Here is a 15,892-nt window from a genome sequence, read left to right on the forward strand (position 1 = left end):
GAGAGAGAGAAAGCACAAGCTGGGGAGACAGGCAGAGGGAGAGGGAGAAGCACACTCCTTGCTGAGCAGGGAACCTGATGCCCAGCTTGATCCTAGGACCTTGAGATCATGACCTGAGCCGAAGGCAGACACGTAACCGATTGAGCCACCCAGGCGCCCCTCCTTAGCATAGTTTTTAATTCAACTTTTAAGTTTGATATTGTTGTAGATTCACATGCAATTTTAAGGAATAAAACAGAAGGATACCTTGAACACTTTACCTAGTTCTCCCAAAGGTACCATCTTGCAAAATGTAATACAACATCACAGCCAGGATACTAACACTGACCCAATCAAGAAATAACAGTTCCATCACCACAAGGATCCCTCATATTGCCTTTTATAACCATACCCACCTTCTTCCTCCACTCTATGTTCCTAACCTCTGGAAATCACTAATCTGTTCTCCATTTCCATAATTTTGTCATTTTAACAATGTCATATAAATGGAATCACACAGTATGTAATCTTTTGGGATTGACTTTTTAAATTTAGCATAATGTCCTTAAGATTCATCCAAGTTATTGTGTGTTATCAAGAGTTTGTTGCTTTTTACTGGTCAGTAGAATTCCATGGTATGTGTATACAATAGATGAACAATTCATCTATTTAAAAAATTAAAAAAAGAAATCAGGGTTGTTTCTAATTTTGGAGTATTAAGAATAAAGATGCTATAAACATTAGTGTTCAGGTTTCTGCAGGGATATAAAATTTCATTTCTCTGGGGTAAATGCCCAAGAGTGTAATTTCTGGGTTGTATAGTTATTTTTTAAGAAACTGACAAATTATTTTCCAAAGTGGCTGTACCATTTTACATTTCCAACACTACTGTATGAATGATCCAGTTTCTCCACATCCCCCCAGCATGTGGTATTATCACTATTTCTTTTTATTTTTTGAGAGAGAGAGCATGTGTATGCATGCAGGGGAGGGGAGGGGCAGAGGGAGAGGGAGAGGGAATCTTAAGCAGGCTCCACCCTCAGCACAGAGCCCATCTCGGGGCTTGATCTCACGACCCTGAGATCATGACCTGAGCTGAAATCAAGAGTCAGATGCTTAACTGACTGAGCCACCCAGGCACCCCATCACTATTTCTTATATTAGCCATTCTGATAGCTGTGTAACATCTCATTGTGGTTTTAATTTGCATTTCCCTAATGGCTAATAATATTGAACATCTTTTCATGTATTTATTTGCTATTGTATATCCTCTTTAGGGAAATGTTTATTCATGTATTTTGCCTATTTTTTAATTGGATTGTTTGTTTTTGTGTGTGTGGTTTTTTTTTACTGTTGAGTTTTGAGAACTCTTTATATACTGTAGATACTAGTCCTTTACTGAATATGTGGTTTGCAAACATTCTCTTCCAGCCTGTAGTTTGTCTTTTCATCCTATTCACATGGGCTTTCTTCCAGTTGGTCAAAGTTTTTTTTTTTAAAAAAAAAACACATTTATTTTAAAATTTTACATAATCTTTGGGTAATTCAGAATTAGATTAGGCATGTTTCAGAAGCTTCTGAGATTGAGGTCTCCAAACCAATGTGAATAGCTTATGTGATTGGTGGAAGGATTGTGGGACCTCATGACACAGGATGAATAGATGGCTACTGATGAAGGCAGAACCCCTTATGGATAGGGACTTTCCTGTAGCACTTAGTTATCATTTTTAAGTTATCTGTCACAAATATTAAATATGTCACCAAACCAACAATACCCCTATCTCATTTGCATTTTACTTGTTTCCATGTAGAAAAAACACAGAATTAAAAATTCTGTAGACCAAGAATCACACTTAATCTGATCCCTTATATTAATAATAACAATTAAGAGTTAGCATCTACCCAGTGTAGTCTCAGTGTCTACACCAACATCTATCTCCTGTTGATGGAATGCCACCTTCCACTCACTCAGTGTTTATGATTCAAAGATTGCAATGAGTGCCTCCATCAGAACATGAACCAACCCAGATGGTTGCCTGGCTAGCTCAGTCAGTAGAGCATATGACTCTTGATCTTGGGGTTGTGTGTTCAAGCCCTACATTGGGTGTAGAGATTATTTAAAAAAAAATAAGCCGGGAATTCATGGGCCCAAAGAGGTGGAAAAGACTCACTCCACACAGCAGTAAGTGGCCCAAGTGCTCCACCCATTCCCAAGCAGAATCAGGCCTGAGTTGCAAGGAGGGAGGAGGAGGAAGGGCGTGTTCTGCATCCTCCACTGCCTTGGATGGTTTCCTGGGTGTTCCAGGCAGGGTAGTTATTGTCTCCCGATAGGATAGTTAATTCTCTGAGGACAGGACCCCCTCTCTGGCCTCCCTCAAAGCAAGGTCCTCCTCAGGTGTGAGCACAGAGCAGGTCCTTAATGAAGGAAGGAAGGAAGAAAACCACAATGTACTGAGCACCTGCTATGTGCCAAGTACAGAACCAGGACAGATATTTCATGTGACCCTCACAACAGTCCTGATGTAGGCTCATCACCCCCATTTTACAGATGAGGAAACAGTCTCAGGAGAATTCGCCCATGGTGGAATAGCTAGTAAGTAGGGGATCATCAATTTGAAAACCCAGGGCTTCTCCCTTCAGGGCTCCTTCTACTGCTTATATAAGCCAAGGGTTTAGGGCAGCAAGTGAGCACTGCAGCTCCCAGATGGCTGGTCTGGAGCTCACACTTAAGAGGCCCTTGAACACATGGAGTCCAGAATCCTGGGTCTAGGAGCCCTGGCTCTACAGCATTACTTTCTGACCCTATGTGAGTCCTTTACTTTCTCCACACTGGGGGCCGGACTACTCCAATGTGCTTCTCCACTGGGGGAGGGGGTAGCAAAACTACCTGGAAGCATGTTTGCAGACCGTGGTGGCAAGACCTGTCTGGAGACTCTGACGTTGCTCCCTTGCTGGAGGGGTGGAGGGCACGGCAGTCTGATAAACATTGTGAGAATCAGTCATGATCTCTAAGGCTCTGACTTCTGAGAACGACTAAATTCTAGGGAACCACAGCCCCACTCCCTGAGAGATGTTCTACAAAACGCCCATGAAGGTCAAAAGAAATTGTCAGGTCAGGATACTCAAAGTAGAAAATGCTTAAAAGCAATTTGAGAGAGGGGAAAACTACTACTTTCAAAGGGAAAAGCAAGATTGGCAGTCAGGAGGGGGTAGGGTGGGCATCAACAGGGAAGCAGTGGACACGGTGGGCAAACCCAGCTATAGGGTAGGGTCTGGCCAGGGTGAGCCTGGACAAATCCGGTTTTTGGCATCTGGCTTGCCTAGTGTGTGCCATGGGGCTGTACTTGCTACCTCAGACAGGGCTAAGGGTTTCCTCAAAAAATAATTTGAGCCTTTAAGTTCAGGCAGACCTTAGAGAATAAATACGGGCAACAACGGCAGAAAGGAAAACACAATTCAAATGACTCAAATATCTGCTTGACATGTTTCTTCTCTTCCTCTAAAATTTCCTCCACAGCCCCAGCTCTGTGAAGCCCTCTCCAGCCACAGACACAGCAAGTGTATGGCCCCTCCAAGTGTGCTGGCCTCTCCACAACACCTCCCTCCTCCAACCCTGTGTAATGAACACACTGTATCCTCCCTGTCTCTCTTCCACTGAACTATGAGGAACTGGAGGATGGTACCCTTCTGTGCCTCTCATCTCCATATGGAGATGGCTATGGGTTCATCAAGACCCTTTGCTCATAAGCACCCAGGCTAAGGATCCACCAAACCAGCCAGCCAGACAGAACACCACCTCTCCCAGGGGCATGGTCCTTGGGGGCAACTTTGTTCTGGAAGAATTGAGCATGTTTCCTATGTCCTGTACCACTTACTGGCCCCCCAGAGCCACCCTATACCAGGGCACAATCATAATTTGGGAGAATTCAACACATGAAATCAGTGTCTAGGTGCAGATTTCAAACAATAGAGAGTGCTGGTTTGTGGGAATAACATTCCAGTGGGGGAAAACAGCCCAGCTTTGGCAGCCCTGGTGGGAAAGGTGGAGCTTGCATTTACCTGTCGAAAGAAAGCTAGGTGTGTGTGTACGTGTGTGGCCGGAGGATTTGGGCTCGCATATCTCTGCAGCTACAGGGCAGGCTGGACCTGGCTGCTTGCTTTTGGGCTCCTCGAGCCTGGGACTCTTGCTGACAGAAAGCCCACAGTGCAAGCTGTGATTATTCAGGAATGTGGTCTGCCCAGGCTTGGTGGAGAAGGGCAAGGGGACCTGACCAGGGAGCCCATGCTCAGCAGCGAATTCTCTGGAAGCCAGGCAGTGTAATTTTGCCAAGCAGGTAAATGTCCTTGTCTGTGCCCTGGTTGAGGTGCTTTACCAGATTCTTCTCAAAGAGGAGTGGGTAGTAGGCACTCACCGTGCAGGCACTGCCAAAGAACTTCTGGTAGTAGTAGCACACATTGGTCTTGCACTTGGATGGGAGGAACTGGTAAATGTCCACCTGGTCACACAGCATCCCAGAGGATGGGGGATTTGGCTGAATCTCTTCTGTGGAGACTTCTTGAATGATGTTCCACAGCTCCCAAGGCATCTTAGGCTTGAGGATATAAAAGGGCTGATCAGGATGCAGCTTGCAATAGCTCTTATAGTTCTCAAAGAAGCTGTAGTCGGGGCTCCGGTTCCACTTTGGGTTATCTGAGTGGCAAACAGATGGGTCCCACACAATTAGGAATCCCTCACTGTACAAGCTGTCTTGAGGAAGTGCCCTGACGAGGTGACCAACTGAGAGTCCATCAGGCGAAGGGTAGTTTTTGTGCCCACATTTTGCTGGAAATTGGTTGTGGGTGCCCCATTAAACCTCGGGACTGCGTCATGATCATCTATTTCCTGGCCCATCTGGGAGGACTTCAGAGATTCTGCTGATGAGATAATAGCACACCTGCCCCATGGCCCAGCCTTGGTCCTAATGTTCTCCTTGGGCAGGAAACCCTCCCATTTGGAAATGTTGAAGGGAAAATCTACAGCCTCTACTATGGATATGTTCACAGGGTCCCAGAGGTGGCAGTGCAGGGCCTCTGCACTGAACTTGACCCCCGGCCCTAGCCCCTTGTAAGACACTTTATATTTCTTCATGTTCAGATAATTCCTCCAGATTTTCTGCAGCCTGGTGATAAAGTTTTTGGAAGAGCTGTTCTTGTTCCACACTTGGAAGGAGGCCTGTGGCTTGGTCTTTGCTGGGCCCCGGGGCCTGTTGGCCTGGTTGCCCCTGTGGGGATTCTGGGTGCTGCTTGAAGTCATAGACCATTTCTCCAAACTTCTCAACATCTGGAATTCTTTGGTTTGCAATTTAAAGGGAATCATAGTAACTCCATTTCTTCTTCTCCTGCTACACACAGATGACTGCAAATAGGAGAAAGGCCAGCACACAGCAACTGAACTTTCTCTTCAAGTTGGTGTGAATCATAATGAAAGAGGCATTCAAGGCAGCCACTCTGTTCCAGAGCAGGAAAACAAAACTGGTTTTTGGCTAAGCCCCCTGGGGCTGCAGGCCCTTCAAGTCCTCAGGAACCAGCACTATTCTCCATGGGAGGAATGTTTACTTTATTGGGCCTGGAGGCCAATGTTCATTTATCTCAGGATGATCAAAATTCATCTTGATGTTTCCAGGGCCAAGGTCAGTGCCTGTAGCTCAGCTCATGTGCCAAATAAGCAAACGTCTTCTTCCTGCAAAGAAGGTTCTCCTTAGCCCAGGAGTAGGGGCACACATCCAGCCTGGGATCAAAGCATTCGTGGATGAGGAAGACCTCAGTGCTGGGACAGAGGCTTGGCGCCAGGGCTTGGGCCCACTCAAGGAGACCAGTTCATTTTCGGCTGGGCTCCAGGACTTCACTGCTTCTCTCTGGGCTGCTCGCTGCAGAGCTCTGCACAATTGGCTTTACCCTGCTTGCTGCACGCTTGACCACCTGGGCTGCAGCCGCTCCCTTTGTAAGCGCCACGTGGCTTCCCAGGCCTGGCCCTGTTACCCCACTCCCCTCCCCCAGGTACCAGCCAACTCTATGCCCTGCAGCCACAAGGGCGCCTGGTGCCAGGCACCAAGTCCCGGCAGGAGGGTCTTCTGGGGAGGAGTGGGGAACCTGGGCTGAGCGGGGGATGGGACGGTGAAGGAGGGAAGAAAAGAGCTCAACTGGCAAAAGTTTTTAGTTCTAAGGAGGTCCAATTTATTAATTTTTCCTTTTATGAATTGTGCTTTTGGTTACAAGTCTAAGAACATAAAATCTTTAAAAGATCAGTTAAGTGAATAGTGAGAAAAAGTATATTTATACAACTTTTTATATTTGCCTATGAAATTACCTTTACAGGTGGTCATTACTTACCCATTTGGTGTCATTGCCTTTCAGTCCAAAGGACATTTTTTTTCTGTTTTACATGTTTATGTACTGTTTTTTTAATTCTAATTCCAGCATAGCTAATATAGTGTTAAATTAGTTTCAGGTGTACAATATAGTGATTTAACAATTCTATTTACTACTTACTGCTCATCAAGATAAGTGTACTATTAATCCTCTTTCACCCATCCCCTCACCAACCTCCCCCTTCTGGTAACCATCTGTTCCCTATAGTTAAGAGCCTGTTTGGGGTTTATTTCTTTTTGTTTTGTTTCTTAAATTCCATATATGAGTGAAATCATATGGTATTGGTCTTTCTCTGACTGACTTATTTAGCATTATACTCTCTAGCTCCATCCAGGACGTTGCAAATGGCAAGATTTCTTTATTTTTTCTGATTAAATAATATTCTATTGTATATAAATACCACGCCTTTATCCATTCATCTATTGATGGACACTTGGGCTACTTCCATAATCTGGCTATCATAAATAATGCTGCAATAATCATTGTGGTGCATATATCACTTTGAATTAGTGTTTTGTATTCTTCAGGTAAATACCTAGTAGTATGATTATTGGATCATATGGTAGTTCTATTTTTAATTTTTTGAAGACCGTCCATACGGTCTTCCATAGTGGCCACACCAGTTTGCATTCCCACCAACAGTGCATAAGTATTCCTTTTTCTCCACATCCTCACCAACACCTGTTGTTTCTTGCATTTTTGATTTTAGCCATTCTGACAGGTGTGAGGTGATATCTCATTGTAGTTTATTGTAGTTTTGGTTTGCATTTCCCTGATGATGAGTGATGTTGAGCATCTTTTCATGTATCTGTTGGCCATCTGGATGTCTTCTTTGGAGAATGTCTATACATTTCTTCTGCCCATTCTTAACTAGATTATTTGTTTTTTGGGTGTTGAGTTGTATAAGTTCTTTATATACTTGGGATACTAACCCTTAATCAGTTATGTCATTTGTAAATATCATCTCCCATTTGGCAGACTTCCTTTTAGTTTTGTTGATAGCTTCCTTTGCTCTACAGCAGCTTTTTATTTTGATGTAGTCCCAATAGTTTATTTTTGCTTTTGTTTCTCTTGCCTCAGGAGACATATCTAGAAAAAAGTTGTTATGTCTGATGCCTGTGCTCTCTTCTAGGATTTTTATGGTTTCAGGTCTCACATTGAAGGACATCATTTAATACTTCCTATAATGCAAGTGGTAGCAATAAATTCTCTTAATCTTTGGTTATCTGGCAATCTATTTATTTTACTTTCCTTTCTATTTTATAGGTTGAGATAAAATTAACATACTATACATTTCGTGTATTAAATGGGTACAATTCAGTTTTTTTTAGTATATTCTCAGGGTTGTATAACCATCACCACTATCTAATTCTAGGACATTTAACTCACTCCCAAAAGAAACCTTGTATCCATTCACTCTATATTTGCCCCTCTCTTAAGACCCTGGCAAACACAAATCTTTGGATTTGCCTATTCTGAACATTTCATATAAATAGAACTGCATGATATATGTCCTTTTGTGACTGGTGCCTTTCACTTAGCCTAATGTTTTTGGGTGGTTCATCCATGCTGTAGCATGAATTAGTAGTTAATTCCTTTTTATAGTCGAATAACATTTTATTGTCTTAATATTTATTTTGTCTGGTATTATTACAGTCACTCCAGCAATCTTATGGTTGTTGTTTGTATGTATGTATTTTCCCATCTTTTTACTTTCCATCTATTTGTATCTTTGATTCTAACCTTTGTTTCCTGCGGATAGCATATTGCTGGATTTTGTTTTCTTACCTAATCTGACAATCTCTGCCTTTTGATTCGATTTTTAATTCACTCAAGTTTAATGTTATTATTGATTTGCACCTGCCATTTTCCTTTCTATGTATCTCATGTGTTATTTGATCCACTATTCTTTCCTTATTGTCTTCTTTCTTTTAAGTGGATATTTTCTAGTATAACATTTTAATTCCTTTAATAATTTTTAAATTACATATTTTTAAAGATTTTATTTATTTATTTGAGAGAGAGAGAGTGTGTGAGTGAGCGAGCCTGAACAGGGGGAGGGGCAGAGGAAGAGGGAGAAGCAGACTCCCTTCCTGAGCAGGGAGCCCCATGTGGGGCTCGCTCCCAGGATCCTGGGATCATGACCTAAGCCAAAGGCAGATGCTTAACCGACTGAGCCACCCAGATGCCCCTTAAATTACATTTTTGAGTTATTTTCTCTAGGGCTTATAATATACATCTTAACAGTATCTGCTTCAGATATATACTAACTTCATTCCAGTGTAATATCAAAACTTTATTCTTATGTAGCTCTATTCCCTCCCCTCATTTTTGTGGTATTATTGCTATACATGTTACATCTGCACAAACCCAAGAATACATTGTCACAATCATTACCTTATATAATCTTACTTCTTTTAAAAGATTAGAGAGGAGAACAAGTACATATTTATAGTTTTTGTTGTATTAACCTAATTATTTCTGGTTCTCTACCTGTGGATTTACCATCTGGTGTCATTTTCTTACTCTAATACATCTTTGTTCCCATACACTTTCTTTTTGCTGATTTGTCAAATATATTTCTATATGATATAGGCTCAACAATACAATTATATACATATTGTTTGATGCAATTATATTTTAAATAAGAACTATGCAATTATTCTGGTTTTTGTATTTACCTACATTAATTACCTTTACCGGTAGTGTTTTTCCATATGAATTTGAATTACTGTCTGTTATTACTTGCTTTCAGCCTGTAAAACTTCCTTTAGTATTTCCCATATGGGAAGTCTGCTAGCAACACATTCTCTCAGTTTACCTTTGAATGTCTTTATTTGGCTTTCGTGTTTGAAACATAGTATTATTGGATATAAAGTTGGCAGCTGAGAATTTTATATTTAAGCACGTTGAATTATGTTGTCCCACTGCTTTCTGGTCTCCATTGTTTCTGATGAGAATCTAATCTTTGTGGTTCCCTTGCATGTGATTAGTCATTTTTTCCTTATAGTATTCAAGATCCTCTTTTTGTCTTTGTCTTTCACCATTTTGACTATGATATGTCTAGTGTGGTTTTCTGAGCTCATCTCATCTTAGATTATGAAATAATGTGTTTTTTGTCAAATTTGGGAAGTTTTCAGCCATTTTTTTCAAATTTTTTAATTCCCCACTTCCTGCTGGTACTCCCATTACATGAATGTTGGTGCACTTAATGGTGTCACGCACTTTTCTGAGGCTCTGTTCAGTTTTCTTTATTCTTTTATCTTTTTGCTCTTCAGGCCACGTAGTCTGTATTAATCTGTCTTCAAGTTTGTTGCTTCTTTCTTCTGCCAGTTCAAGTCTACTGTTGATCTCTAGTCAACGTTTCATTTTGGTTTACTGTACTTTTCAACTCCAGCATAGTCCACTTGGGTTTTTTTAAGACTTATTCTTTATTTATATTCTCTATTTGAGGAGACCCTGTCATCATGTTTTCTTTTAATTCTTTATGCATGGTTTCATTTGGCTCTGAACATTTTAAAAATAACTGCTTTTAAGTCTTTGTCTGCTAAGTCTACTATCTAGGCTTCATTAAAAGCCTGTTTTATTTACTTTGAGTGGGTCACACTTGCATATTTTTTAGAGTGTCTTGGAAGATTTGTTGAAAACTGGATATTTTAGATAATATACTGTAACAACACTGGATACTGACCCCACCCCCCAGCCCAGGGCTGGTTGATGTTTGCTTGGTTGTTCTCTTGTTTATTTAGTGACTTGGCTGCACTAATTATGTGAGTTCTATTTCTAAAATATGTAGGATGCAGCCTCTGATGTCTCTACTTGTTTTTCTTTTAGCTTGGCAACCTAGATGTTCCCTTCCGGGTCTGCATAAGCCACTAATTGGTCAAAGATTATGCTTAAACCTTCTTAGCCAGTTAGATTTTTACCTTTTACCAGTGAATATAAATGTAGAGTAAGGCTGCTATCATAGTTCAGGAAGTTGACACATTTTTGCCCTATATTCAATGAGGGAATATTAGTTTGGAGGCTCCTTCTCTGATCATTGCTAAGAAGGCTAACTTTGGGTATTCACAATCTTCTGGTCTGGCAATGATGAGTTTTATTTTTGTGCTAAACATGGCTTCCTAGGAGTTGCCTCTGGGTCAGAGAAGCTTATTGTTCAGTTGATGCTTGATCAGAGGTGGTATTTCAATTCCTTGTGTCAGTGAGGCATCTGCCCTGTATTGATGGTCTCTGGGTGGTTTGGGGAATGCTTTGAAGTCTGTCCTGTGTCCTGTTCCGGTTGCTCTGGAGTGGGTGCCATCTAGTGCATGCATACACCCTTCCCGATCTCCAGAGTTGACTGTGATCCTAGGAGGGTTTTTCTTGGCTGTTTCTTTCCCTGGTTTTCTCTATAAAACTTCTGGATGCCCTGGTGTTCTGCATGTATCATGGAGCTACCAGCCTCCTCTTAATTGCCCATCATCAAGATACCTGTTGTTCTTGACATGCTCTTAGGCATGGAATTCTCCATACTCTGCTCCAAATAGAGACAGTCCCTTCAGGCAGGTGTAGAGCTCCTCGTTCTTATGGCCTACTTTCTCCCTGAAAAGAACTGCTCATTGCACCATACTGAGGCTGCTTTTCCCAGAGTGACAAGTGACACCCCTGCTCTGTAAGTGTGCACTGAAAAAGGGTGGGGTGGTTGGCAGCCCCTAGTCTTTTTGGTTTGATCCTCCCAGTGTGGAAACTCCTTCCTACACATGCGCTGGGGTGGGAATGATTAGGGCCCCAAGTATTCTTGGCATGCTGCCCCTAGATTAGAGCTTCTGCCCTGAGTGGGGGGGTTGGTGGGTGATCCTCTTTACCATGCCTACCTGGACACAGGGCAGGAGTTGATGAGAAATGGCAATGTTTTCCTCCCCGGGTGAAACCATGACCCAAGAATGAGAGCTGGGAGAAGGAAACCTCATCTTCTTGGCTATATATACCTAAGGGTTAAATGATCAAAAAAAATGATTTTCACCAGATAAGGTGCAATTTTGCTGGGGAGTGGGTTTGTCCACGTCCTTACTCTGTCCTTTTGGAAGGGGAAGAGGAAAAAGGTATCCCTTATGTACTTTTTTTTCTTTTGTGGTAAAATATATATATTTACATTAATAATTTTTCACTGTACATTTACAGTGGGATTAAGTACATTAAGTACATTTACACCATCACCACCATCCATGTGCAGAACTTTTTATTCTTCCCAACTTGAAACTCATGCCCACTAAATACTCCCTATTCCCCCAACCCCAGCCCCCTGGAAATCACCATTTTACTTTCTATCTCTGAATCTGACTACTCTAGGTACCTCATATAAATTAAATCACACCATATTGTTTTGTGACTGGCTAGTTCACTTAAGTATAATGTCTTCAAGGTTCAGCCGTGTTGTAGCCTGTGTCAGAATTTCCTTCCTTTTTAAGGCTGAATAGTATTCCATTTTATGTATATACAACATTTTGTTTATCAATGCATCCATCAGTGGAAACAGGTGCTTCTACCTTTTGATTATTATTAATCTTCTTTTGATTCCTTGTATGTGATAAATTGTTTTTCTCTTGCTTCTTTCAAGACGGTCTTTGTCTTTTATAACAATAAGTGTGGATCTTCGAGTTGGAGGATTGGAGTTTTTGATCTTGGATGTGTAAATTTATGTTTTTCACCAAATTTGGGAAGTTTTCAATTCTTAGTTCTTCACATAGTTTTTCTAACCATCCCCCTCTCTCTTGGGTCACCTATTGTGCATATGTTGGTATGTCTGATGTCCTGATAGGTCTCTTAGTCTCTTTTCATTTTTATTCTTTTTTACATTCTGTTCTTCAGATTGGATAATCTCTATTGATCTACCATCAAGTTCCTTGATCTTTTTCTTCTCTCAGCTCAAATCTACTATTGAGCCTCTTCCTTCAAGTTAATTTTTCATTTCAATAATTGTATTTTTCAATTCCAGAATATCTATTTGGTTTCTTTTTGTAATTTCTATCTCTCTATTGCTATTCTCAGTTTGATGGGTCACTGTTATCATACTTCAATTTTTAAAATATGGTTTCCTTTAACTCTCTGAATATATCTATTGTAGGTATTAAAAATCCTTATTTACTATGACCTACATGCATACTCCCTCAGAGACAGTTGCTATTTATTGAGTGCTTTTTTTTTCTGTGTATGAACCACATATTATTATTTCTTTGGAAGTTTTATAATTTTTTGTGGGCACTGGACAGTTTCAATCATATATTGCAGCAACCCTCCTGAAGCACTGTTGTTGCTGTTGTTTTGTTTGTTTAGTGACATGTCTAGACTAATTTTGTAGAGCCTGTCCCTCCTGCAGAGTGTTGCCTGATAGCCCTGCCCAGATTTTTATTTTTATTCTTAACTCTTCTTTTCATTTTTAAGCCTAGCTTCCTAGGCAGCTGCCTTGGATCAGCATAGCTTACTGGTCAGCCAATGATTAGTCAAAGGTTGTGCAGAAACATCTTGAGCCAATAAAGCTTCCATTTTTGCCAAGGGGATCTAAGTGTAGGTTAGGGCATGCATTAAAATTTTAGGCAGTTAGACGTCAGGCTTTTATTTTTATCTTGTGCAGGTCTATGTAATTGGGACTCTCTCCAGCTTCTCTTGAGTATGTATGTAGCCCTACGATGTACACAACCTTTCAGAGCCCCAGGAATATAAGGCAGCTTATCAAAGCGCTTTATGATTGTCTTATTACCCAGTCTACCAGTTAAATTTTTAGCACAATGTACAGCAGCCACTGGCAACAGAGGTGTTTGCCTTCCCTGATACTGTTATTGTTTTTGATACTGCCCTGGACTTGAGGCTTTTCATTTAAAAATTCCTTTCTTATCTCAAGATCAGTTAAATCACTACTTAGTTTTTATTCTATCTTTTATCTTTTTTCTTTTACCTTTATCTCTATAGTAAATCCATCTGGAATTTATGCGAGGCAAGGCCCGAACTTGATGTTTTCTCCCCAAATACCAATATAGCTTTCTCAACAATTATTTAAAAATTCCTCTATTCCTCACTGATTTGTGAAGCTTCCTTTGGCTTGTTTTAAGTTATCATATGTCTAGGATCTTACTCAGTATTATCTGCTCTAAAACAATGACCTGTCAATTTTTATGCCAGTATCACATCATTTTAGTATAAATTTAGAATACATTTGGGTATTTTTTTTGTTTGAGCCAAGACTGCTCTTTTTTGTAATCCCAAGCTATTCTTATTCATTTGTTTCTCCCAATAAACTTTAGAATTATTCTGTCAAGTGAACAAGAACTAGTTCTTATTTATCTTTACTTTTTACATATCACGATGGCACTTGGTTAACTCAAATGCCCTATTACAGCTGATAACAAATCCACTGCTTCTTAACAGAATTATTCGTCAGAAAAGATTCAACTTTACCCATGAATCTAGAGGTATGACCTTGTCCAATTTCATGTTCTGTTTCTGGAAAACTGTTGCGATTTGAATGAAACCTTGCTACAAATGACAGGGCCTTGTTACATGCCTCTCCACATTCAACAGGGCTGCACCCCACTCCTGGAAGCCTGACAGAGTTCATTATCCTTTCCTCCTCAGTGGTGTCTATTATATGTGTAAAGGTTATGCCTTCCTCAAACTGTACCAACCTTTCTTATAGACTCTCATTTCTCTAGGCCAACTGTCCAAGAGCTGCATCAACATTAACTTTTAGTCACAACTTCCCCTGCATTACTTTACTTCCATGAGAGGTATCTTATACCTATAGTTAGCAGAAGCAAATGAGTTTAGACTCCTAGTACCCAATTAGGCCACAGTTCAACACTGCTACCCAGTCTTCACCTGACATTGCTGAGCAATGCAGTGTTTAGGATTAGTTAATCTTCATTTAAAGTTGAATTTTAAATTTGAACCAGATTTTACGTTAATTTTTAAGACTGTATTTTTCCACCATTTTGTCTTTTAAAGAGCATAGGAAATGGGAGTTGGAGAGACTTGGGTTCAAACTCTTAACACTACCCATTACTAGCTATGTAACCTTTGCAAGTCACTTCTCTTTGAGCCTTTGTTCCCTCATCTATAAATGGAGATAAATAATATTTACATTTTAGCACTATTATGAGGATTAGTAGCATTGTACACAAAAGGCTGACTTAGCACATTGTCAGGTACATAACATGTAATATTATAGAACCTGTTCTTGATGATTTTCTGAACACTGATTATTGCCTTGTGCTTTATTAATGAACTTATATGAGTTACTGGTTTATACAGGGCAGTTTCCCCTATACTACATGGGTTCTTAGGTCTTTTTACGAGTAATATTTGTACCTTTTTCCCTAAAAAAGGCAACTTTTAAGCTGCCACTTATCACTGCTGTCACTGGGGCTGGTTCTAAGAATAGGTCCTACTCCTCGTCTCACCTCCCTTACAATTTGCTGCTTCTGATCTGTTGTACACTGTAAAATCAGATAACCAAATTGTCAGAAATGTGTCTAAATTAAGAATAAATAGGTTGAGCAGGAGGCTATAGGGTTTTCTTCAGGGAAAGCATATGGAACCTATTAGAATATTAGAGCATAGTCTTTGTGATAGCTATCAGGGCTATTCATAAGCCATTCTTATTTTCATGTTCCTGGAAGTGTTTCAAAAAATCCAGAGAATCAAACATATGGAAAAATGAGCTATTACTGTACTTTTGAGAATAAAGGTAAATAAAACAGGTAATTCCAGAGTTAATATGTGACAATGCAGGGCTGTGGCCCAGAAACATGTTAGAAGCTTGGAGGAATGAATCCTGTCATTATTCTAATTGGGAAGACTTCTTAAGTCACCAATTTTAATCTCAAGGCAGTTAGAAAATTAACAAATATTAAGCATCTATTATATGATCGGGCCCCTATATGCATTACCTCAATCCTCAAACAGCCCTGAGAAATAAGAATTATTATACCCATTTATGGTAAGGGAATGGATGTTCTAAAAGGTTAAAATGACTTATCCAAGCTGTAAAGTCCCAAAGCCAGAGTTCAAACTAAGGTCCATCCAATTTCAAAGGTCAGTGCTCTGTAACCCTTTGATGACTTGTTGAGACTGACTTCTTCTCTGCACAAAAATTTACTTCCTCTACATCAGCAAATAAACAATGAGAAAGTGTAATAGAAAACAGAATGTCATCCATAATCACTACAATATACATCAAGTACCTAGGACTTTAAAACGCAGAAGACCTCTATGGAAAAGAAACTAACTCTACTAAGACATAAAGGAAGAGACCTAAATAAAGGAAGAGGTAAACTATGATCTCTGGATGGGAGCACTTAACATGATAAAGATGTCAACTCTCCCCAAATTAATCTATTAATTCAATTCATTGACCAAAAAATCCCAACAAGATTTTGTGGAAACTGGACTAATTCTAAATTATATGTGGAAGAATAAAGATCACATGGTTCAGAAACAGTTAGTACACGTCTGACACAAGAAAAGTACA

The 15,892-nt window shown here is 40.2% G+C and overlaps 2 protein-coding genes across 4 annotated transcripts in view; both read right to left on the reverse strand.

Annotated features, from left to right (window-relative positions):
* FAM120C (family with sequence similarity 120C) overlaps positions 1-15,892 on the reverse strand; it is a 106,672-nt gene that overhangs the window by 26,100 nt on the left and 64,680 nt on the right. The gene's annotated exons all lie outside the window — the stretch shown is intronic.
* Positions 3,626-6,433, reverse strand: LOC117999602 (beta-galactoside alpha-2,6-sialyltransferase 1-like). Its single transcript, XM_034988922.1, is given in 2 exon segments — positions 3,626-4,729; positions 4,732-6,433. Coding segments are annotated over 2 exon segments (1,068 nt in total). The 5' UTR covers positions 5,336-6,433; the 3' UTR covers positions 3,626-4,265.

Source organism: Mirounga leonina, unplaced genomic scaffold, assembly GCF_011800145.1.
Source record: "Mirounga leonina isolate KUSES-001 unplaced genomic scaffold, KU_Mleo_1.0 Mir_101529, whole genome shotgun sequence".
NCBI lineage: Eukaryota > Metazoa > Chordata > Mammalia > Carnivora > Phocidae > Mirounga > Mirounga leonina.